Raw genomic sequence first — 25540 nt, forward strand, 5'->3', positions numbered from 1 at the left:
TATTGAATTCCTCAATCTGTGAACTAATTTTTAATGTTTTCATAACTATTTCAATATAACTAGTTTCTTTTGTAATCCTGTATATTTTATTTTATGCATTTAAAAGCCTTATTCTAAGAGTCCACAGGCATTATCAGATAGTCAAAGGGATCCATGACCTCCTCAAATAAAGAATCCCTGCCTTCCCCTGTGTTATCCATGACTTTGAACGCATGTTTGAGCACTTTTGGGGAAGCATCTGTGTTAGGTTTGTTTGATTTCAACATCAGTGTATTATCCACTAAAGCCCATGTCTGTCTTTATATAAATTATCTGTGCATGTGTCTTATTCCCCTACTCTATTGTAGGTTCCATTATTTATTTCTTACCTAATTTTTGTTATCCTCAAATCCAAACTCAGTTCAACCTTGATTCAATGAATAAATCCTACCCATCAATTCTATCTGCAGAACACAGGACCTAGTTCTTCTTATTGACACCTCCTCTTCACTAAAAAGTCTCTGCAGCCTCCTTGACAAGCTGGGTAGGTCCCCTAAATGATCTTTGGCTCCTTCGGGCATCACATATATTGATCTTAGAGTTGACTGAGAAGCCAGGAAAAGGTCACATTTCCCACCCCACCTTCTATAAAGGGATTCTAGCATTGGGGTAATGCTGGGGGAGGAAGGGAGTGGACTTTAAGACATAAAGCTTGATGAACTGGTAGCTGCTACTATTGAGATCTCAAAATTTTATGGAGACATTTGTTCTTGAAACTCAAGCCTCTAAGATGACAGGAAAAAATAATGATGAGTGTTGGAGGGGATGTGGGAAAACTGGGACACTGATACATTGGTGGAGTTGTGAACGAATCCAACCATTCTGGAGAGCAATCTGGAATGATGCCCAAAAAGTTATCAAACCCTTTGATCCAGCAGTGCTACTACTGGGCTGATGCCCCAAGGAGATACTAAAGAAGGGAAAGGGACCTGTATGTGCAAGAATGTTTGTGGCAGCCCTTTTTGTAGTGGCCAGAAACTGGAAACTGAATGGATGCCCATCAGTTGGAGAATGGTTGGGTAAATTATGGTGTATAAATGTTATGGAATATTATTGTTCTGTAAGAAATGACCAGCAGGATGAATACAAGAAAGGCTTGGAGAGACTTACATGAACTGATGCTGAGTGAAATGAGCAGGACCAGGAGATCATTATATACTTCAACAACCATACTGTATGAAATGTAATCTGATGGAAGTGGATTTCTTTGACAAAGAGACCTAATTCAGTTTCAATTGATCAATGATGGTCAGAAGCAGCTACACCCAAAGAAAATACACTGGGAAACGAATGTAAACTGTTTGCATTTTTGTTTTTCTTCCCAGGTTATTTACCTTCTGAATCTAATTCTCCCTGTGCAACAAGAAAACTGTTTGGATCTGCACATATACATTGTATCTAGGATATACTAGGACATATTCAACATGTATAGGACTGCTTGCCATCTAGGGGAGGGGGTGGAGGGTGGGAGGGAAAAATCGGAACAGAAGTGAGTGCAAGGGATAATGTTCTAAAAAAAATTACCCTGGCATGGGTTCTGTCAATAAAAAGTTATTATAAAAAAATGCTAAAAAAAAAAAAAGAAAAAAAAAGAAAAAAGAAACTCAAGCCTCCAATTCTGTTTGCTATGAGGTATTCAATACACAGTGCTGGGAAAACCAGAAGGGCAGAAGAACTGGGCATAAAAGCTCGGATTTATGGAGTACTTTTTCCCCCGTCTCATTTGATCCTCATACAAACGATGTTAGGGATAGGGAATTGATGTGAGGTTTAGGCACTTGTCCAAAGACCTACAATTTGCGACAGAAACTGGACTCCTCTCACCTGAAAAGCTGATTAAAAAATACCCCTACACTCTGAGTGGGGAAAGGCAATAAGCATTTATTAAGCACCTTCTGGATGCCAAACTTTCCCTCGTTTGATGCTCACGACAGCTTTGGGAGGCGAGTGCTTTTGTTATCCCCATTTACAGGTAGGGAAACTGAGGCAGGCATTCCCCCACGCCCTTCCTGTCCAAGGCCAGCGCTGCTGGAGGCAGGGTTTGCCCCTGAGTGTTTCTGGAAGCTCCATCCGGAGGCAGGCTGTGGGAGTGGGCGGGGCTGGGCCGCTGAGGGGCCGCCCCCGTTCCGACAGGCCCGGTTTGCTCTGGGAGGCCTGGCGGGGCCTCCAAGCACACCCAGGGTCCGTTCCGGCTTTCCACGCGCGCCGCCCCGGGAGTCCCCCGGACTCCGCCTTAGGCTGTAAGACAAATGTATGCAAACCGAGGCATGCAAAGGCGCGCCTGCTTTGGTTGGGCGGGTTCGGGGGCGGGAGCGAGCGCCAGGTGGCGGATCCTTCCGGAGGCGAGGGAGGGCCCGCACTGCGCCAGCGGCCCGCGCGGGGGCGCTCGCGGGCCCGACGCTTCCGTTCCCATGACGTCCTCGGGCGCGCAGGAGGAAGAAGCCCAGCCAGTTCTCGCGAGAGGCGCCAAGGGGACGGAGCGGCGGGAGCCGGCGGACGCGGCATGGCCGATGTGATGGTCTACAGCAAGGAGTGCACCGGCCGCCTCGGCTGGACGCGCCTCCGCCGGGCCCGCTCCCCGCTGGGCGTGGGCCGCCGGGCGCGGCGGCGGGCCCGCTCCTTGACGGCCGGGAACCAGCGGCGGCTGCGGCTGCGACTTCAGCAGGCCGAGGCGAACGGCGTGGCCTGGCTCGCCGAGGAGGACGCGGCGGACGCCGTGGTAGCGGGAAGCGAGTGGAGCGCCCGGGACAAGAAGGCGAGGAGGAAGAAGGAGCGGCGGCGGGAGCGCGCCGAGCGCGAGCGCGAGCGCCGGGGGCGCGAGGAGCAGTTGCTGGAACGCGAGCTAGAGGAGCGGCGGTGGAGGCAGCTGCGGCAGCTGCGCGAGCTACAAACGCGGAGGGAGCGCGATGCGGCCGCCGAGGAGAGCGTGGCTCCCGCCCCCGCGCCGGGGCCGTTGGCGGGCGGCGACTCCGAGGGGCCCGAGGAACCCCCCCGGGCTCCGGGCCCGGGGGAGCCCTTTGTGGTGCGGAGCAAGGCCGGCCTCCTCGTGCTGCTGAGCCACACGCAGGTCAGCCCCGGGCCGGGGCAGCGGGGAACTGAGGCCCGTGGGCCGGAGACTCCGCCCCACTCGCGGCCAGCTGGGGGGGGGGAGGTGGGTTCCCTGCCCCTGACGTCAGCACCGCCCCGGAGAATGGAGACCCTCGGCTCTTCCCCCGCCCCGGGGCGCTGTGTCCGAGCCACGCCCCTTAATGTGGAGAGTGGCTAGTAGGAGGCAGGCATACAGGTGGGAGCCTGAGCCTGCGCTTGCGCGTGGCCGCCGCTACTCGGTGCCCGCGGCTGCCCTCCCCGGGGCTCCCTCTGCATCCGAATCCCAGCGCGAGTTGCCTGGCTGCGGAGATGCGTGACCCGATGGCGGCCTCCACGCTGCGGTCCTCTAGGCTTGGGGCGTGATTGTTGGCACGGAAAGGGATTGGGCTGAGAGAGGAGCCCCTCACAGGTTTTGAGTTGCAAGGGGTTTTGGCCCTAGCAAATCATTTCATAGAAACGAAAGGCAAAGCCCCGGATGCTAAGGGATTGTTTATAGACTCTTTCCTGGAGTCTGGAACTATGGGCTTTGGTTCAGACTCTCGATGTTACACCATGCTGGCTTCCTTTCTGACGCTCAGTTTGTTTAGCGTAGGCGAGGGCGGCCGTACTTTAGCCGGTTGGATTTTTTAAAAAAAACTAGTGCCAACTGCAGTCCCCGTTCGTGTGGATGCTGCTTCTCCCTAGAGGACGAGTGTATTGGATGAGAGTTGGTGCCTCATCACAGTCCCGTATGCCACGGTGAAAGATGTCTTCACTGGGTGTGGAGGCATAACCTGGGAGAGTAATGAAATCGGGAGAGCTGTCTTAGAGCAAAGCTTAGTCTACCTACTTGTAAGAAATTGGATTGCTTACATTATAACTCATTTCCTTTATAATTCTGTGCATTTTGAAAGCAGCCTCTAGATTTCAACAGATTTCCAAAGGGATCCATGCCACAGAAAAGAGAAGGAACGCTGTCTTAGAGACTGTAACAGGCAGCCCTTCCCTGGAAGGTCAGAGTGGAAAGAACCCCTCATTTAGAGTAAGAAGATTTGGAACCAAAAAACTAGTGTGCCTCATCTGTGAACTGGGAATGGATGAGTCAGTAAATTAAAAAGTTGTTAAACTCTGAGCTGAGACTACAGATAGAAAAATCAGGGATCTCCCTGGTCTCAGAGCTTTCCCCTTGTAAAAGAATGTTCAGGGGCTGATGGAAAGTCTGAAAGTGTCTAAGGGCGTTAGGGTACGGGAGCAGCAAGGCCAAAGACCCATTAAATTATGATCTGGGCATAGAGGTAGCCCAGGGACCTTCTATTTTTTTTTTTTTTTTTTTTTGCAGGAAACAGAGTGGTTGACTCGCATCTCATTCAAGTTCTGTGAACGATTCAGCGGGTGGGAAAAAGTGGTTTCTGGTCCATAGAAAATCATTAATAAGTACTTGTTGGTGAGCTACTTTTCCTCCTCTTGCCTTCCTGCCCACTGGCCAACCAGAATGGATTCTGGGATGGCTTGGAGGAGGACACAAGGAGGAGAGAAAAGGGATGGTTCCCCATGTTAACTTTTTGAGTCTAATTTCTCATCTTTATAATGAGGTGAATAGAGTAGGGGAAGGATTCTTAACCCTGGAGTAGCCTAGAAAAGCTTAATCATCCTTTTTCTGGAGAATTTATAAAATAGAATACTTAGGATTTACAAAGGAAACCTATTTTATCCAAAAAATTTATTTTTTTAAGTTCACAGACTCTAGATTAAGATGATCCCAAGTCCTTATTTTCTTGGTGTTTAGAAATTATGACATGATGGTATATGAGTTCCTCAGAACTTTGTAATTACTTGATTATTGGTCTCCACATATGTAAACTTTAATTTTTTTGTTCTTTTCTTTCCCACTAGACTTTTACCTTCACTGGGAAGTGTCGGATGACCTGTCTTTATGGCCGAGTACAGGTATTTGGTTTTATCATCAGCCAAGGCCAGCCAGCCTATGACCTGTATTCCCCCCTCACCAACTGTGCCCTGACTATTGAAGCAATTAGCTATGTGATGCCAGAGAAAACCCTGAAGGATATGAAACTGGAAGTCCGAGCTTTGATCAAAGATCATCTTTTTTCAGGTAATTAAAAGATCTGGACAATGATCACTATTCATTCCTCAAATTTGAGATGGGCATTTATATAGATAGATAGGATGTTGTTCTGGGACCTGAAGGATCCAGAGTTAAGTAAGATAGAGCCTCTGCCTTCTTGATCCTTAGCATGGAGATGAGAGGCAGGGAGGACACCTGGGTCATGGCTGCAGATATGAGTGATAGGCCCTGTGATAGGATAAATGGCTCGAAGTGTGGGACTTGGGTTCAGAGAAGGGAGAGAGCATAGTTGCTGAGGAGGTGGACCAGGGCTCCCGGCCATCATAGGTAAAGGAGACCTATGAGGGAATAGGAGAAGAGCAGCAAACAGCTTGTAGGCTAGAAAAAGAGACTTGGGAGTCCGAGGGAGCAGACTGGGCTAAGTTGGCAGGGAGGGGTGGATGAATTAAAGGGAAGAGAAGAGTAGAACGCTGGGCTGAAGGCTCTTGTAATAGTCCATACATTAGGAGATAGGGCAGATGAGCTAGTTTTTCTCTCTAAGATGGGGGTGATCAAGTTTGGAAAATTGCACCATAACAGTTTTCACCATGTGGATGAATTACAACTTCTGAAGTAATTTGCTTTGTTCTTTTTGCAGCTAACGCATTTCATGTGTTGAAACAGTTTTCTCCTATGTGTTCCATTGTTCTTCTCGAAAGTCTGGAGACCCGTGCTATAGACTTCATCCTGAGCTACTCATCTTTTTCTCACCTTTTCTCGGGAAAGGTAATGTCCTTCATATTTTTTGTAGAAGTGGCCTGATAGAGCCAGCCTCACTCAGAAAGCTCTGTCATCTGCTCCTGAGAGATGCTTATGAGCTGACTCTTGTGAAGAAGTGGCTGACTGGACTGATCTCAGTGACTCAATAGAATTGGGTGGACAAGACATTGAATAGACAGGCTTTTAGAGGAGTTTGATCACTCTACCTGGCTTTTCTCCCTGTCTTCTCTGCTAGCTCTTCATACCTTAAACTTGGGGGACTCCAGGGCTAGGTCCTGAGCCAATTTACCACAGACCTCTGTGGCAGGCAGTCACTCTAGTGAAAAACTTTAACCCCTTCTCATAACACTGTTTTTAAATACATGAAGTAAAATACAGAAGATTACAAAGGAAGCCAATGATGTCTAGATGTAGTCATCAGAATATTATAGAAACATACCCCAGATGCTCCAGGACATCTTGCTTTGTGGTCTCAGCAGTTCAGTTGTCATTTTTGGGCTGCTGACAGTCTTGGCTTCTCTGAGCTCACTTCACCTGTGGCTATGGGATATTTTGAACTTGATTTCCCAACAACATTTCAAACTCAGTACAGAACTCATTCTTTTTTATTTTATTTTGTTTTTTCCCCAGTTTCACATTAAAAATGACCTTTTCCCTTTTTTAAGATCTCTTTGAGATACAAGCCCAGTAGAGATACTGCTGGATCAAAGGATACGCAGAATTTTATAGCCTTTTGGGCATAATTCCAAATTATTCTCCAGAATAGTTGGGTCACTTCACAACTCCCACCAGCAACGTTTTAGGGCCCCACTGGTCTCGCATCTATTTCAACATTTATCATTATCTCTTCCTGCCATCTTAGCCAATCTGAGAGTGTGTAGTGGTACACTCAAGAGTTCTCTTAATTTGCATTTCTATAATCAGTGATTTAGAGCATTTTTTATATAACTCGAAATGGTTTTAATTTCTGTACAAAAATTGTTCATTTCCTTTAACCATTTATCAATTGGAGAAAGGCTTACATTTTAAATTTGATTCAATTCTTTATTCATTTTAGAAATTCTTTCTCCTGATTCGCTTATAAATATCACACTTTTATATCTTCAATCATGAACCCATTTCGATCTTTTCTTGGTATAGGGTGTTAGGTATTGATCAATACCTAGTTTCTGCCATATTGTTTTCCAGTTTTCCCACCAATTTTTGTCAAATTGTGGGCAGAACTCATTCTTGTTTTTTTTTTTTTTTTTAAAGCTTTTTATTTACAAACACATGCATGGGTAATTTTTCAGCATTGACCCTTGCAAAACCTGTTCCAAATTTTCTCCTCCTTTCCCCAATCCCTTCCCCTAGATGGCAGGTAGTCCCAGTACATGTTAAATATCCAATATATGTATACATATTTATACAGTTATCTTGCTGCACAAGAAAAATCAGATCTAGAAAGAAAAAAACCTGAGAAGGAAAACAAAAATGTAAGCAAACAATAATCGAGTGAAAATGCTAATTTGTGGTCCACACTCATCTCCATAGTCCTCTCTCTGGATGTAGATGGCTCTCTTCATTACTGAACAATTGGAACTGGTTTGAATCATCTTATTGTTGAGAAGAGCCGCGTCCATCAGAATTGATCATTGTATAGTCTTGTTGCTTTGTATAATGATTTCCTGGTTCTGCTTATTTCAATCAGCATCAGTTCATGTAAGCCTCTTCAGGCCTCTCTGAAATTGTTGGTTGTTTCTTACAGAACAGTAATATTCCATAACATTCATATATAATAACTTATTCACCCATTCTCCACTTGATGGGCATCCACTCATTTTCTAGTTTCTTACACTACAAAGAGGGCTGCTACAAACATTTTTGCATATAAAGGTCCCTTTCCCCCCTTTAAGAACTTCCTGGTTTATAGGCCCAGTAGAAACACTGCTGGGTCAAAGGGTATGCGCAGTTTGATAAATTTTTGAGTATAGTTCCAAACTGCTCTCCAGAATGGTTGGATCCGTTCACAGTTCCACCAACAATATATCAGTGTCCCAGTTTTCCCGCATCCCCTCCAACATTTGTCATTATTTTTTTCTTGTCATTATTTTTTCCTGTCATTTTAGCCAATCTGAGAGGTGTGTAGTGGTATCTCAGAGTTGTCTTAATTTGCATTTCTCTAATCAATAGTGATTTGGAACACCTTTTCAATGGCTACAAATAGCTTCAATTTCTTTATCTGAAAATTGTCTGTTCATATCATTTGACCATTTATCAATTGGAGAATGGCTTGATTTCTTATAAATTAGAGTCAATTCCCTATATATTTTGAAAATGAGGCCTTTATCAGAACTTTTGAATGTAAACATGTTTTCCCAGTTTATTGCTTCCCTAGCAGAACTCATTTTTGATCCTCACTTCTTCTGAATCTCCCTCTTGCTGTCTGCTGGACCAGCATCCTCATAGTCATTCGGGCTCATGAATCTGACTCTCACTGCCCCAGGTCCTTGCTGGTGCAGGCCAGGCCTCATTGTCTGTACCTGCTGGTCGACCTCAGTCTCTCTCCCCACTCTAATCCATCCTTCACTTGGCAGCCAAAGTGAGGTTTCAAAAGCACAGGCCTAAGTCAGCCCCAACTCGGTGAGCAGCAGTGGCTTTTCCTTGTGGTTCACATCGTTCTCTGTGATGACCGCGCTAGCACCCCAGACACCCCAGAATCAGCTGGAGTCAGGATAAGCAAAAGTCCCTAGTCTTTATTCTTGGTATTAGATGCAGGATTGAACAGGATGGAAGCAGAATCTCTGCAACTGCCTTCTCCTTCGTCTACCGCCAAAGAGTGACTCTGGCTAGTCTTACTCCACCCCCTAGTCCCTCCTACAATCCTCTATACACCAATCATTGAGCCAGCACTGATAGTGGAAAGGACCATTTTCCAAGCATATGCCCATAGAGTATTGTCCAGTCGGTAGTTAGCCTCAAATGCTCAGCAGTCCTGACCTCAGTGCAATGACTCAATAGTTTCGGCCCTCTACAGTTCTCCATAGAGGATCTCTGCAAAGAACTGTCAGTTATGGAATATCTGCTCTGCCCTGGGTACTGTTCTGGGTGTTGCAACTCCAAATGTATTCAGTGAAGCAATCAATAGCCAAAAGTTTGCATTTTAACATGTGATAGTGAGCTAGATAAGGATGTACAGAATAAATTTAAAGAAAATAACTACATGTAACTACAAAGTAATTGATGGTAGGAGGAAGCACTCTCAGGAGCAGAGAGATGGTTGTGTTTGAACTGTAAATTGAAGGAAGAGAAGGAATGATTTTTAGTCATAGAAAGAAGCCAGCAAAGGTTGGTAAATGATAATAAGACAATGACAGGATGTTGCCTTTGAGAGAATTTTCTGTCATCCTTTTAAAATGCACACTTTCACTCTTTCCTCTGGGGGTACCTCTAAAAAGAAGGAATTTTAAGCCAGTGGAGGCTATAATTCATTTATAACAATGATGCTTAGGAGACCATTGGACGGCCTCTTAAGAGGTTTTTTTATCTGAATTCTCTATTTTTGAGGCTTGTAATATATAAAGATAGATGTAGATACATACCATAGCCGTATGTGCATACACATATCTATGTGTTTGTGTATATTTAATTTGAGTAGATTAGGATTCCTAGGAAATGAATTTCACAGTCAATAGGAACTCAGGCTGATATTGAGTAGAACTAGGAAGATGAGGGAGATGTGAGAAAGATGACAAGGAAAAAGCCAAGAAAGGATGAGAATGCAACGAAAAGTTCTTTGTTTCTGTGATACGTGGCATTTTGCGTTTCAGACTCTTTTTAAAAGTTGAAATTGTTCATCTTTAGAAACAGGCGATGTCCTCCTCCTACAATCTGGAGCAGTTAACCATGTCTTCTATCGGCATTAAGAAATGTGAGGAGGAAAGTGGCTTTCACTTGTCTGAGAGTAGCAGTTCAGCCATAGAAGAGTTAATCTCTGCTTGTTGTGGTAAGGAGCTGACATCAACTACTTTTACTCTCTTCCTAAATTAAAGCTTGATTTTAGGCCACCAGAGACTGGAGAAGACTCCTATGAAAAAGTTTGCCACATTGAGGAATTTGGTGTGTTTTGTTTCCCTTCCAGAGGAATTTGATGGCTGCCCTATCATCTTGGCTTGTGGGCCAAAGTGCATCGGCAAGTCCACCTTTAATAGATATCTGATTAACCAGCTGCTGAACTGGTGAGTGCATTCCTGGGCCTTGGTTTGCCATTCCTTCCCCCCAGCTGTGTAATTGACCCCAAGTCATCCTACATGTGTAATTTTGCTGAGGATTTAAAGTGCCTCCCCTCATCCCCTCTCCCCCCCCCCTTGGAAACAATAGCATTTGAGTATGAGGACTGATACATTTAGGTGATAGAGTAGGTTTGAGACTGTGAAAGAATGCTGGGTTGAAGTCCCTCCCCTCCCTTTCCCCCCAACTCTTAGCCAGATAACTTTAGACAGACATTGCCCAGGCCTCCAGTAAAAAGTTGGGATTTCTAAAGTTCCTTTCTGATACTAAATCTATGGTTCTTTGCTACTCTGGATGTAGGTTAAGGATGAATCTGTCCCACTGTTGATCTTCCCATCCCCACTGGTCCTTGGAGGCAGAACTCTGTGTTTTTATTTCTTCCCTCCAGCTCTATGGCAGAGTTTTAGTGCATTTAGGTCCCCAGTCTCTCTGGGGACTAGCTGCCCTGATGGAGTGTGGATTCCATTCACACCTTTTCTTTCTTGTTGCTTATGCCTTTATACAACTGAAAATCTGCTGTAGGACCCTGCCCTCAGCATGGGGGGGGGGGGGGGGGGGGGGGGGAGGGAGGGAGGGCTTCTCTTCAGTCTTGGAGACCAGGACTTTTTGGTCCCCCTGTTATGACTGGCCTAATAGGTTTTGCACAAATGCTCATCTAATGAATGGAGACAGCAGGAATAAGTTTAGGGATAATCAGAGCTGCAAAATGATTATGAGGGAGACTCAAACAATTCTTGGAATATGAGATTTTTAATATTTTTGGAATATAGGCTGTGTGATGGGAGGGAGGCAAGGGAGATTGAACTAGGGCAAGCTAGACTTGATCTGGGAGTGCTCTTGCTCTTTAGAAGCATTACTCTCAATTCAGGATTGTTACAATGGCCTTGTGGTAGCCATTTGCACTCAGAGAGAGGTTGGGACTCAGTGTGCATCAAAGTGTAGTGTTTTCACTTTTTTTTGGTAATATTTACCTGCTTAGTATTTTTCTTTCATTTCCTCCCCTTTTGATCTGAGTTTTCTTGTGCAGTGTGGAAATATATTTAGAAGTTGATTGGTTGCCCTTCATTCTCGAAGGGGACTACAAGGACACATCACTATGTTAGAGTTGAGTTCTAGTATGTCTGACTATCGCTGGTCAGACCAATACGAGTTTGAAATGCTCTGCCATAAATCCAACACAAATATTCCACATGAACATTTGGGGAGCTTCTCTAACTCTGCACACCTCATGTTTCCTTTGGACTAATTCAGTTCTGCTTTGCTCATAGAGCCCAGCACCTTCTCTGATGATGGCACGCCACGCTCTGGGTGGTCCTGTGCCAGTGTCTCCCATGTCAGACAATCGATTCTAAAGTTCTTAAGAGAAACCTTGAGTGTCCATGCATTGCTTTTTCTGATCACCTCATGAGCACTTGCTCTGTGTGTATTCTCTATAAAATATTTTTTTTTGTCAAATGTACATTTGGCAATTGAACAGTATGGTCAACCTAATGGAGTTGTGCTCTCTGCAGTAGAGTTGGAATGCCTAGCAGTTTAGTTTAAGAAAGGTCCTCAGTGACCACTATCTTATCCTGCCACAGATCATCTTCCTAAGACAATTCAAATGGAAGCGATTTAATTTCTTGGCATTTTGAAATTGAATGTTTGGAAAAATTGCACATGTTTAACCTATATTGGATTGCTTGCTGTCTAGGGGGAGGAGGGAAGTGGGAAGGGAGAGAGAAAAATTTATAATGCAAGGTTTTGCAAGGGTGAATGTTGAAAATTATCTTTGTATGTATTTTGAAAAATAAAAAAAAAATTTTTATTATTATTTTGCTAAGGCAGTTGGGATTAAGTGACTTGCCCAGTGTCACACAGTTAGAAAGTTTTAAGTGTCTGAGGCAAGATTTGAACTCAGATCCTCCTGATTTCAGGGCTCCTACTCTATCCATGCACCAATCAGCTGCCCCCAAACCTATTATTTAAAAAAAAAAAGTATCATACTGCTGCTGCTCTCAACAGTCAGTATTTTGTCTTAGCATATTAACTCCTCAGTGTCATATGCCAATGTAGATTTAATAAGAATTGCATTGATCTTTTCAAAATGGTGATGATTTTCTTTCTCTTTTTTTTTTCTCCAGTATTCCCTGTGTCGACTTTTTGGATTGTGACTTAGGACAGACAGAATTCACTCCTCCTGGTTGTGTTTCTTTGTCTAATGTTACAGACCCTATTTTTGGTATGTATTTAAGTACTCATTTAAAGGCTTTCTTGCCAGTTGGCCACCCTGACTTCTCTGCTACTACTGTCCCTTCATTTTCATCAAACCATTCAGATGCTTTCATGCTGGGCATCTCCTTGTCCTAGTTCTAGTCATTTCTGTGCTCCGATGTATGTCCTGTTTGTCCCATGTTGGTCTGTACCCAAAGCTTCCTTCAGGGCTTGGCTCAAACTTTACCTCCAAAAAGGCTGGCTCTTTACTGTCTTTTCCCTCTTCTTTCACGGCATTTAGACAGATATTTTATGTTCCACTGTTTTTGTTGCTTTGTTACAGTCTTGGTTTTTTCAGGGATATGTCTTCAACATTTGGTGTGCACCCAAATCTCTGATCCCAGGTCTGTGTGTATGAGAGTTGTTTAATAAATAAAAGTGGAAAGAGTGAATGAAAATTTATTTTGGTTGGGAGTGGAGTTTAAGGTCATGTCCCCAGGAAGTCAGCTAACATGCAGGTGCTCCTGTACTTTTGACCTGTCCTCAGCACACAGACAGGCCTATTCACATGCAGGGGATCGGACAGCACACTCCTCCCATTGCGTGCTCACAGACACACTTCCTAGAGGGCAGAGCAGTGTTAAAAGGGATCTTAGAAGCCATGTAGCCCACCCCTTGGTTACCTGGTATCCTAGGAAAGGAGTCATCTGATCTCTGGCAAGAAACCCCATTGCTGTTTTTGGATAGTGTCATTAGATGTTGACCCAGCATAATCGCCGAATTTCTTAACAGGAGCATTGACATATTTACCATTCTTGCCATTATCTCTGCCTTCTTTGAAGAACATTAACAAAGCTAGAGGCTGTGTGAAGGAAAGAAGATTGGAACTAGACCTTCCTTCTAAGCCTAACTGAAGGAACAGGGGTCATTATTCTGAAGAAGAGAAGTCTAAAGGGATGGGATAGTGTTGTAAGTTTCTGAAGGATTGTTGTGGAATAGAGGGTTAGGCTTCCTTGTTCTTAGTCCCCAGTGCAGATGTAGGAATGCTGGGAAACAGTGTGTTGCAGATGGCAGTTTATAGTTTAATATGTGGAAAGACTTGACAAGAGTTGAGAATTATATGGAAGCATAATGGGCTTTGTCAGTCACAGGAACTTCCTTGGGGCGCTTCAGGTAGCGGAAACTGAGTGGCCATTTCTGTTAAAGGAGAATTTTTGCCCAGTTTTGCCCAGTTATGTCTTGGACTAGAGGCCTTTTGTGATCATGTGGCAGAGCAGAGAAAGAAGCCGGAATTTTGAGTTCTGAGGACATTCCTTGGTGTCCTAGCCCTGGTGCTGCTTATTTTTGTGATCTGGGACTGATCTGATAAGGTCATTGAGTTTGTCTAGGTTGTGTTCTCTCCATCTGTAAAGTAGGAAGGTTGGGCTGAGTAACTCTAAGAGCCTTTCCAGCTTCACATTTATGGGACGACAATATCATGTTCTTTAGTGAACTATTAAATGTGTCATTCTGGCCTGAAGGTAATCCTTGGGTTCTGTGAGCAGACATCACCTTTGGCAGGCTGCACCAAGCTAGAAAGTCTTCCTGGACAATCTATTGTACTGTGTGTCTCTCATCTGAAGAGGAATGAAGCTCACATACTCCACATTATTGTGTGGGCCACCACATGGTAATGCTTTGAGGCCGCAGTAAATTGAGTCCCAGAGGGGGCGGTGATGTGTGTCAGAGAAGGAACAGCCATCCTCTGAAATAAAAACAGATTAACAGGCAGAAAGTGAAAGGAAAATGAAAGGTCGAGACAGAGGTTCCTTTTGCTGCTGTAGCTCAAGGGTTGACTCTTTCCTACCTGCACCTCTGTTATTTAAAAAAAGAAACCACTTTCAGTATCAATTAACAGTTTTCTGACTAATAGAATGAGTTTTGGTTGTTTTGATTAATTATATGAATTTGTCAACTTGAATAATAATTATTTAACATCTTTTCTAAAAAAAAAAAAAAAAAATCAACCCTACTGTATGTAGTCTGTGCCAGTCATGAAATGTAAGGCATGCAGTTGTCTGAACATCTTTGAGCACGTTTTTTTTTTAAATATCTTTTTATTTACAAGTTATATGCATGGGTAATTTTACAGCATTGACAATCGCCAAACCTTTTGTTCCAGTTTTTCCCCTCCTTCTTCCCACCCCATCCCGTACATGGCAGGATGACCAGTAGATGTTAAATATATTAAAGTATAAATTAGATACACAATAAGTATACATGACCAACCATTATTTTGCTGTACAAAAAGAATCGGACTCTGAAATATTGTACAATCAGCCTGTGAAGGAAATCAAAAATGCAGGTGGGCAAAAATATAGGGATTGGGAATTCAATGTAATGGTTCTTAGTCATCTCTCAGAGTTCTTTTGCTGAGTGTAGCTGGTTCATTTCATTACTGCTCCATTGGAACTGATTTGGTTCATCTTTGAGCACATTGTTAAAGTAAATAGGAAATTATTGTGAGATGAGTGAAGCTTTCTGCAAAAAACTGATGACTTATACTTCAGGAAAGGGAGTTACAAGTATTCTTTTGGGGAGAATTTAAGACAAAGTATTTTGTAGCAGAGAGCAAAGCTTTTGTAATCCTTTTTTCCATTTTCTTAGGGTCACCCTTCACTCATCAAAGGAAAACTAGAAAAATGGTCTTTTATGGTGATTCTTCTTGTGAAGATGACTGTAAGAAGTACACTGAGGTTGTGAAGTATGTATTCAGTGCCTATCAGAGAGAAGCGCCTCTCATCATCAATACAATGGGCTGGGTGAAAGGTAGGTCTCACCATGTGTGTTCTGTTCTTGCTGCAAAAACTACTACTGTGGAAGCCTACTTTTCTGTGTTTGAATCGGAGTTGTATAAAAAAACAGCTCTTGCTTTGATTTAATGGAGTTGTTTTGTCCCCTTTCTTCCAGGTGATGGACTTTTGCTCCTCATTGACCTTATTCGAATGCTGGCCCCTACTCACATTGTTCAGTTTAGTTCTGAACATTCCCACGATATGCCCCTGCTTACCCCAGAGTACATTGCTGGGATGGCAGGTCTGCAGACAAAAGGCAAGACCAAAGTAAAAAACAGGCATTTGAACTCCGCTGAATCGGAGAGTTCAGGGGATCCAGATGAAGGGAGCCTTTTGCACTCATCAGGACACAAACTGCTGCTTATACAGTCTGAATTTGCTGGTGCTGGCGTTGCTCAATTGACGTAAGAAAGATGTGGCATCTCAAGCCTGGGAATTAGGTTTTTTCTGCAGTATTTGAAATTTATTTCTTGAAATGGTGTCCATCCTCCATAGTTACCAAGTTGCCTACTCCACAGTTTTACAAATTTAAATAGTAGAAGAATCACCTCTTTTTAAAAGTAAATTTTGATTGCTATCTTAATTTTTATATTCCCTTGGTTTCCCAATAAACTCCTCCCAAACTACCTCCCAGAGAACTATCACTTATAAGAAGAAAAAAAGAGGAAATAACATTGTAGTAAAACTAACCAGAATCTCTACTAAACCTGCCCTGATAATGCAGGTATTCTATGTTCATGGAATCTCCCTCTGTAAAGGAGGAGTTGTGCCTTTTATCCTTTCTTTGGGGTCAACTTGGTTATTTTAATTTCACAGGATGCAACTTAGTTTACATTGTTGAAGTCATTGTCTTATGTTTTTTTCTGGTTCTGCTTACTTTGTTTTGTATCCAAAGTTTCTACAATCTTCCTATACTTCCTTGTATTCTTCAAATACATTGTTTCTTGTAGCACAGTAAGACTTTTATAATCAGGTACCACAATTCGTTTTATCACTTTCTAGTCTTTGGGCATCTACTTTGTTTCTAGCTCTTCGCCCCCTCAAAAAGTTTTGCTGTAATTTTTTTTGCTATATATGGGATCTTTTTATCATTGATTTCTTTTGGGTAATTGGCAAACAGTGGGATGAAAGGTCAGGACCATTTTGCTGACTTTTCTAGCATAATTCCACATTGCTTTGGAAGTTATTAGATCTACTCATTGTTCCCCCAATGGTATGCTTGTTATATCCCCTAATAGTATCATCCACCATCTTTGCCTAATTGTCTTTGTCAAGTCAACAAGCATTTATTAAGTGCCCATCAGGTGCCAGACCTTAATATGCTGGGGATACAAAGAAAGCAGGCAAAAGATGGATGCCTTGCTCAAGGAGTTCGTAATTCCATTGGAGGGGAAAAAATATTCAAAGAAACAGATTCAGCTGATATAGGACAACTTAGAGATAATTACAGAGGGAAGAGTGAGGTAAAAGCTCAGTTGTATATTTTTCTTATGAGTGATTTGAAACATCCTTTCATATGGTTATCAGTTTGGCATTCTTTTGAAGCACTTGGTGATTATTACAGGGCTAGACTTGGTGTGAGGAGGATTAGAGTTAAAATCCAGCTTTAGCTTATTGACTTACTCAGTTATGAGACCCAAGGCAAATCACTTCATCGCTAACTTCGTTTTTTGAACTGTGAAATGGAAATAATAGCAAACTGTTGTGAGGATCAAATGAGATAATATTTATAAAGTACTTAGCACAGTATTTGGCTCATGATAGGCACTTAATAAATGTTTTGATTCAATATAAAAGTGGTTTTTTCGCCCCCCCCCCCTTTGCTTTTTCTTATAACTTAAAAAAAAATTTCTTTAATTAAAAAAAATCTATTTTCTCCTCCTACTTCCTCCTACCTCATTGGAAAAAACCCAGAAAACAAACAAAGCATCCTTGTAACAAATATATATATATACATGTGTATACATATATACATGTGTATACATGTATATTTAGAGAGAGTAAAGCAAAATCTATTCTTGCATTGGTGACATCCAAAAAATATATATATCTCAGTCTGCATGCTGGTCTGTCAACTTGTCAGTAAGTGGATAGCATATTTCTATAAAAGGTCCTTTGGTTGGTCATTATACAATTGGAGTTTTTAAGTTTTTCAAATTTGTCTCTACAGTTATTATTTTGTAGCTTATTCTGATTCTGGATCAATTCATCAATTATTTCTAGGTTTCTTTGCAATCTTTCCCTTTATTCTTAAAGAACTAAAATTCCATCATATTCATGTACCATAACTTGTTCAGGCATTTGTCAGTTGACAGCATCCCCTGTTTGCATTTCTTTGCCATCAAGAAAAAGAACTATTCTAAATGTTTTTCTTCAAATGGGTTCTTTTCTTTTTTATGATCTCTCTGAGTTATAAAACCGTCTCTGGGAAGTGGACCATTTCATAGTTCCACCAACAGTGAATTAATGTATTAGATTTCCCACAACTCTTACAACATTTCTCTTTTTGTTTTTTCCCTTCAACTTTGCCAACCTAATGGTGTAAGGTGAAAGTTCTCAGGTGCTTTAATTTATTTTAATTATTAGTCTTCTGTAGCATTTCTTCACATGGTAGTAGATAGCTTAGATTTCTTCTTTTGAGAAGTACTTGTTTATTTCCTTTATCAACTGGATAATGGGTTTTCTTTTTATAAATTTGAATGAGTTTCCTCTGTATTTTGAAAATTTTTATGAGAGAAGCTTGATGCAAAGATTTTTTTCCTGTATTCCTAACTTTAGCTATATTTGCACAAAAATTTTTATTTTAATAATCAGTATGGTTCTTTTTTTCTGCTATCCTCTGTATTTGTTTGCATGTGAACTCTGAGCCCTATTCATAAGGCTGAATGAAAGGTGATTACTTCCTTTTCTAATTTATTTATGGTATCACTCTTTATGTTTGTCATATAGCCATGATTTGGAATCTATTGTGGTATATGGTGTGAGAAGGCTGCTTCTCAGATGCATTAATTTGTTCCCTATAAAAATTAAACTTTTTTTTCAAAGCCATAACTGTCCAAATGCAAAATCCAAAAATATTTGCTCCCTCAGTTGGATTGGAACCCTTTGGACTTGTAAAAAAGGATTTTTTTATTTTATTATTTTTTTAAGATTTCTGCCTCTTCTATGATGGGGACTGGTGGAAACCTTAAAAAATAATATACCTCAGAGAAATGTACTGTATGTTTGATTATAAAAAGATTTTTGTGATAAAATTGTACTGTCTTTGCTTAATTTGATTCTAATTTATTTTTTAGGCAATGGCATAGCCCTGTTCTTCGTGATATGGCCTTGTTAGGTTACCTTTCCCTGCTACAGCCACCACAGGCAAAAGCATTTCTTCCATTACACCATCTAGTCCCCTATCAGGTAATTTGAGCATTTCTGGGAGAAATGCACATGGGAGTCTTTATCCAAACGAGGTTCCATTTGGTAGGAGTTTATTACTTGTTAAGCCAATTGAAAATTATCAAAAATACTAGTACCTTCTTTTGTAATTTTGGGTCACCTTGTTGAAAAGATGTGCTCTAGGATCTGGATTTAGCCATTGATCTTTATGATATAGCTTTGCCAGGACTATGTTGCAGGCTCTTTCAGATTTGTCTTTGTAGGTTCAGCTCTTTGAGGAGATTTGGGAAAGTCTGGAACGTAGCTTCCTATTGCATATTCTTTTTTATTTTTATTAAAACTTTGGTTTCTAAGGGATGGTTTAATTGAGGAGTGATGTATAATGCTAAAACCAAGACTGAGATGCTCACAGCCTTTGAATACATAATCTTTTAGGATTAGGGAGAGGGATTTTGTCTTTTTGAAATTTAAATGTGAGAAGCTGCTCCAGTCATTTTTTTTTTTTTTAAAGTCCAGAATGTCCTTAAATCTAACTAGCATATTAAAAAGATAAAATTTCCTTTGGTATCTTAGGGAACCTTAAGAGTTGTAAGATGGGGAACAGCTAGAGGGTGCAATGGGTAGAACATTGGCCCTGGAGTCAGACCTGAGTTCAAATTTGGCCTCAGACATTTAACACTTCCCAGCTGTGTGTGACCCTGGGCAAGTCACTTAACCCCAGTTACCTGGTGTCCCCCTCCTCCCCAAAGTTGTAAAGTAGGAATGCATTCACTCTTGTTCTGTTCTTCTGATCTCATTGTGTTATTGTAAAAATGAGTGGGAGGTGTTTAAAAAAAAAAGTTTATGTGGATACTACTTTAGGAGATTTAGCAGTAGTAGGTGTTTTCACCAGTCTCCCAGTACTTTAATTTGCAGCACCCTCAGACTGCCATTTTGTCTTTCCTTCCAGGTAAGAAAGACCTTTGCTTCCTGCTGTAGTGCTGGTGTTCACTAACTTTATTAATTCTTTATGTTCCTCAGACTTCAACAACTAAATATTAACCAGAAGAGTGGCTAGTGTTTGCAATTAATGTTTATAACAGTTTTCAGTTAATTATATAGCAAGGGTATTGGGGAAACTTATGAGTAGCCTTTAGGTTGATTAAAAAATTAAATTGCCATTTCAGGGTGGAACTAACAGAAGGCCTTTATTTTCCAGATCCCTTTCAGTTCTGTTGCTCTCCGGGTTATTCACACTGATGTTGCTCCTACACATACCATGTATACAGTAAATGCCAGCTGGATTGGTCTTTGTAGAATACTAGATGATGTCAAACAGAAAACTGATGGACCAGTTTTTCTTACAGACAATCCAGTCTGTGACTGTTTGGGGTTTGGTAAGTTCACAGAGGTATCTTTCTGCCTCTCGTTACTGAAATGGCCTTGGTTTTGATAAAATAACATGATCTTTTTTGCGTGTAAAATGACAAAAACCTCTTAATCAAGACTGTACAAGTGGTTCCTAAGTCATGTTTAGGGAAAGTCATATTTCTTTGGGTCATCAGATGACTCACTCAAAACCCAGAAAGTAAAGTTTATCATGAAGTGTGCTTGCTTCTCCAACAGGATTTGTTTATATTGCTTCACTGGTAGATAAAAAAATTGGATCTTTTTTTGATAGTCTTACTAGGTGTGTTGAAGCTAAGTAATTAGGAATTAGTCATTCTTAAATAAAAAATTCACAGAATCACAAAATTAAGAGATTTGGAAAACGTCCCAGGTCACCTAGGCTAATTTGCAAATAGTAGAACCCTATGTCCCCCAGAACATTCTATCTGTGTTTGAGCACCTTCGAGGTAGGCCGCCCCATTTCCTGATAGAGTGACATTCCTTCCCCCATCTTTTGTGTGAGATCTTCCCTGACACCAGACTTAACATTTGCTTCTTTGCAGTCTCTGCCTTTTTCTTCTGGTTGTGCTCTGAGTGGCTAAATAGAACAAATTCAGTCCTTCCTCCCCGTGACAACCTTTCAGATGCTTGAAGACTCTTTGCTGCTCCCTTTGAGTCTTCTCTGGTTTAAACCTCCCCAATATTTCAACAGATGCTCATGATGTGGACTTAAGGTACTCACCATCCTATTTAGATGTTCTCCAACTTGTTAGTGTCTTTAAACTTTGATGCCTAAAACTCATGAGATCAGATAAGGGCCGAGGGCATTCCTAGAAGCAGGGCTTCTCCTGGTGATCCCAAGACCTTTTTTTCTTTGGTTTCTATATTGATCCCACTGCTGAGTCACTTTGAGCTTTTGTAGTCCATTGAAACTCACAAATTCTTTTAAGTACAGCTTCTGCCCCTGTCTCTGCCATGCTTTATTTGTGAGATTAGTGTTTATGCTACCCAAGTGCAAGACTCTACATTTGTGTGTATTAGATCTCATCTTATTATGTTCAGCCCAGTGTTCTAGACTGTCAAGACCCTTTTGGATCCTGGCTGTCATCCACTGTAGCAGCTAACCCTCAGCTCGGTGCTGCTTTGGATGCCCATGTCATCTTTGCCTTTATCCAGGTAATTGATAAATGTGAAACAGCACAAGTCCCAATGTAGATCCCTGGGGTCCTCCACTGAGGACCTTTTGGCTCATTGAGATGAGTCCAGTCAACTACCAGTTCTGAATTCTCCTACTTGCATCCTTTCTGATTGATTCATGGCGGTCTTTCCAGTGAATGCACAAGAAAAGAGATATTTGCTCAAAATCTTTGCTAAAACTTAGGTGAGCTAAATCTGTCGCATTCCACTTAACCCCTTGAATAATCCTGAGGAAGTCAGGGTAATTTGATGACAATTTCTATATATATATTTTTAAATAATAGCTTTTTATTTTTCAAAATACATGCAAAGATAGTTTAGACATTCTCGCAAAACCTTCTGTTCCATATTTTACTCCCTCCTTTCCCACCTCTATCCATTCTTAGCAGACAATCCAATATAGGTTAAACATGTGTATTTCTTCTACATATATTCCTATAATTATGCTGCACAAGAAAAATTGGATCAAAAAAGGGAAAAAAAAAAAAACAAGCAAAAAACAAAAAGATGAAAATATTATGTTGTGGTCCACATTCAATGCCCATAGTCCTCTCTATATGCAGATGGCTCTTCTCATCCCAAATCTATAGAATTGGCCTGAATCACCTTATTGTTGAAAAGAGCCACGTCCATCACAGTTGATTGTCACATAATCTTGTGGTTGCTATGTACAATGTTCTCTTGGTTCTACTCACTTCTCTTAGCATCAGTTCTCCAGGCCTCTCTAAATCATTCTGCTGATTCTTTTAAAAAAAAAAAAAATTACTTCCTCATAGGTATTTTAATTTTTTTTTAACCTACATGGTTTTTCTTTATATTAATTTTTAAAATATGCATTTCTTATGAATCATGTTGGGAGGGAAAAATCAGAACAAAAGGGAAAAACCATGACAGAAGGGGAGAAAAAAGTGAATATAGCCTGTGTGGACTTACATTCAATCTCCATAGTTCTCTCACCGCATGCAGAAGGAGTTTTCTGTTCTCAGAATTTATTGGGATTGTCTGGATCACTGAAGCACTGAGAAGAATCAAGTTTTTCATACTTGATCATTGCACATTCTATTACTGTGTACAATGTTTTCCTGGTTCTGCTTGTTTCACTCAACATCAGTTTGTGTAAATCTTTCCAGGCCTTTATAAAATTAGCTTGTTCATCATTTTTTATAGAATGATAATATTCCATAACTTTCATTTACCATAACTTACTCAGCCATTTTCCAATTGATGAGCTTCTATCACTTTCCAGTTCCTTGCCATCACAAAAAGAGCTGCTACAAGTATTTTTGCACATGTGGGTCCCTTTCCCTTCATTATAATTTCCTTGAGCTACAGACCCAGTAATGGTACTGTTGGATCAAAGGGTATGCACACTTTGATAGCCCTTTGGGCATAGTTCCAAATTGCTCTCCAGAATGGTTGGATCAGTTCACAACTCCAACAATGTATTAGTGTCCCACTTTTCTCATATCTCCTCCAACATTTATCATTATCTTTTCCTGTCATCTTAGCCAAATCTGAGAGGTGTGAAGACTAGAAATAGCTTTCTTTGTCTGAAAATTGTTCATATCTATTTATCAGTTGGAGAAAGGTTTGTATTCTTAAAAATTTGAGTCAATTCTCTATACCTTTTGGAAAATGAGGCCTTTATTAGAATTCTTGGATGTAAATCTTTTCCCCCCAGTTTTCTATTTCCCTTTTAATCTTGACTGCATTGGTTTTGTTTGTACAACAATTTTTTAATTTAACATAGTCAAAGTTATCTATTTTGTATTTTATAATATTTTCTAGCCCTTCTTTGGCCATAAATCCTTCTCCACAGATCTTAGAGGTAGTCTTATCCCTTCTTCTCGTAATTTGCTTTTTGTTTAAATCATGAACCAACTCATTTTGACTGTTTAGTCAAACGGGAAGAGGATGTTAGGTTGGTCACTGCCTAGTTTCTGCCATACTGTTTTCTAATTTTCCCAGCAGTTTTTGTCAAATAGTGAGTTCTTATCCCAGAAGTTAGGATGGTCTTTGACTATGACACAACTCATTCTTCAGGGTGCTGGCTGGCTCAGGGCCTGTCAGAACCCTTTAATCTGCTCCACAGTATTCTCAGTCACTAGGGTCACGTGTGCTGTCTTTTGAATTGGATTATTATCATTATTATTGTTGTTATTTTTTTATATTAAAGGAATTATCCGAGGGATCAGCATGGTGAAAAAAATGTACTACATTCTGACTCCTCTGTCTCGTGAAAAGTTAAGGCATGTGAATTGTCTGATGATTGGAAATATCACTGTTCCTCATTGCGTCTTGAAGTACCAGGTACAGTCCATGAAGAAGTTTGCTTATCTATAGCACAGCTCACCTGTTTTTCCCAGTTAAACCAGGTGAAAAGGGGAGGCGTATTACAGACAATGTGAAGAGAAGTGAGGGCGGTAAATTAGAAACGATATTCTATACCATTTGGAATGTTGATTCTAAATTTTGTGTTGTAGCTTGTACGGGGTGGGACTGCCAGGGAAGGCTGCCATAGCCGCTGCCCAAAGGCCTCAGTGTGCTGAGTTCTGTGGCCTTGCCCCTTCTGTTGGGGGGAGCAGCTCATCCCCTCTCCCAAATTCTGCCCTGCAGGGAGGTGGCCATATCCTGTATCTTGTGTATATGCATTTCATCTTTCCTTCCTGTATCTTTGTGTTTCAGCCCAAGGTTGAGGGGGATATCCCGTACGTTACTTCTGAATACAATTTTTCTATTTGGGGATCAGGAAAACTCAGAGTGAGGAAGCTTCTGCAAAGAAGAGAATACCTATAATCGCCAATGAACTTTTCACCGAAGAATTAGCCTGAAGCTCTTGGTTTAATGAGGGAGGGGGATGCAGAGGTGTCCAGTGGAGTGAGGTGAACAATTCTCCAGCCAAAATACTGTTTATAGTTTACAAGTGTTTTTGTATTAAAATATTTTCTGAAAATTCTTCTCAACATGATGTGATCTGAAATGCAAAAGGCATCCCCCAGGCATGGCCACGGAGCCCTGGGGACCGCATGGCCCTAGACTCATGCTTCTCCCCTGGAGAAATTCAGGCTACAGCAGGCCTTTTGACGTCCTGATTTGTGCCTCGTCCGTTGGATGATGACGTTGCAGCTCTTTGATTTATAATGCACTTTAAAATTTTCAGAATACTCTCCTTACTACAACTGAGGAAAATCGTGTCAAGACTATTACCTCTTATAGTTAAGGAAATAGTCTTCAAGAAGGCTAAGCAGTTTGTGGAAAGTCTCAGATCTGGCCGGACAGCATCGGAAAAACCAGATCTTCTTATTCCTTGACCAATATTCTTATCCCATCCTACCTCCTCATACAGTTCCTTATTCAGTGAACTCCTTAATTAAATTAGGACATGAAATAAGGACCAAAAATAGGAGATTTGGGCCAGTAGAGCAAAGAAGGAGGAAGGATGAATTGACATCAGACATCAGGAAATCTTAAGGGTCCTATGGCATGAAGCTAGAACCCCATCATCTTGTTTACTGTGATGATTCATATATGCTAACTACTTTTATTGGGTCCAGCTGCTCATATTCTGGATTGATGGAGCAAATACCCCTTTTTAATTATCCTTGACTGCATTGTATTTAATTCCTGATGTCTTTAAATATAAATATAAGTAGTTGAAACAGCCATTATTAAAGATTTCAAGAATCCTCAAGAATGGCACCTCCTACCCCCATTATAAACTGCAACTCTATTTTAGTAAATTGATGGTAATCATGTTACAGTAAACCAACACCTTGCAAAATAAGCTCTCCAGATTTGGGTAGTATCTGTGTGACAGACAGAATGTGTTTTGGGCCTGTTTTATTGGACCTGTCTGATGTTATGGTCCATTGTCATTGCCTTGGAGCCCAGGGCATTCCGTGGAAGACATCAGAATTAGGATTTCCATGGAAGAAATTTGCTCTTGGTGTGGGTTTTTAAAGTCTGTGGTTGATAATGTATAACCTTTGAATAAATGTAATGTCTTTTTCATGTTTTAGCAAAAATAGGTGGAATAAATTGCCTCCCAATCTCTTTTTTAATCCTATAGTTTGGTGCTTGTCAGAAACAAGTCCAAATCCTTACAACTTCCAGGTGTATATAAATACTGATTTTATAGAATGATCAAATTATTTCATTTGAAAACTATAAAAATCAACCATAAAATTAATTGAAACAATTCAGCCAAGTTGCAGAATATGAAACATCCACATAAATTGTCAACATGCCTGTGTGTATTGTATTACTAGCAGAATCCAGTGAGAGTCCCATTGGAAATCACCAGAAGCTATAAAATGTTGGGATGAGTAGTACATCTAGTAGC

General features: G+C 41.2%; 1 protein-coding gene across 1 annotated transcript; it reads left to right on the forward strand.

Moving 5' to 3' along the window:
- Positions 1-1960: 1960 nt before the first annotated feature.
- On the forward strand, positions 1961-25264 carry NOL9 (nucleolar protein 9). The gene is made up of 12 exons (XM_031961562.1): positions 1961-3106; positions 4999-5218; positions 5829-5956; positions 9794-9935; positions 10071-10167; positions 12343-12440; positions 15059-15220; positions 15362-15650; positions 18543-18654; positions 19832-20009; positions 23375-23508; positions 23884-25264. The coding sequence occupies exons 1-12, from the start codon at positions 1961-1963 to the stop codon at positions 23992-23994; spliced, it is 2817 nt and encodes a 938-aa protein (XP_031817422.1). The 3' UTR covers positions 23995-25264.
- Positions 25265-25540: the final 276 nt, after the last annotated feature.

Source organism: Sarcophilus harrisii, chromosome 3 (assembly GCF_902635505.1).
Source record: "Sarcophilus harrisii chromosome 3, mSarHar1.11, whole genome shotgun sequence".
Lineage (NCBI taxonomy): Eukaryota > Metazoa > Chordata > Mammalia > Dasyuromorphia > Dasyuridae > Sarcophilus > Sarcophilus harrisii.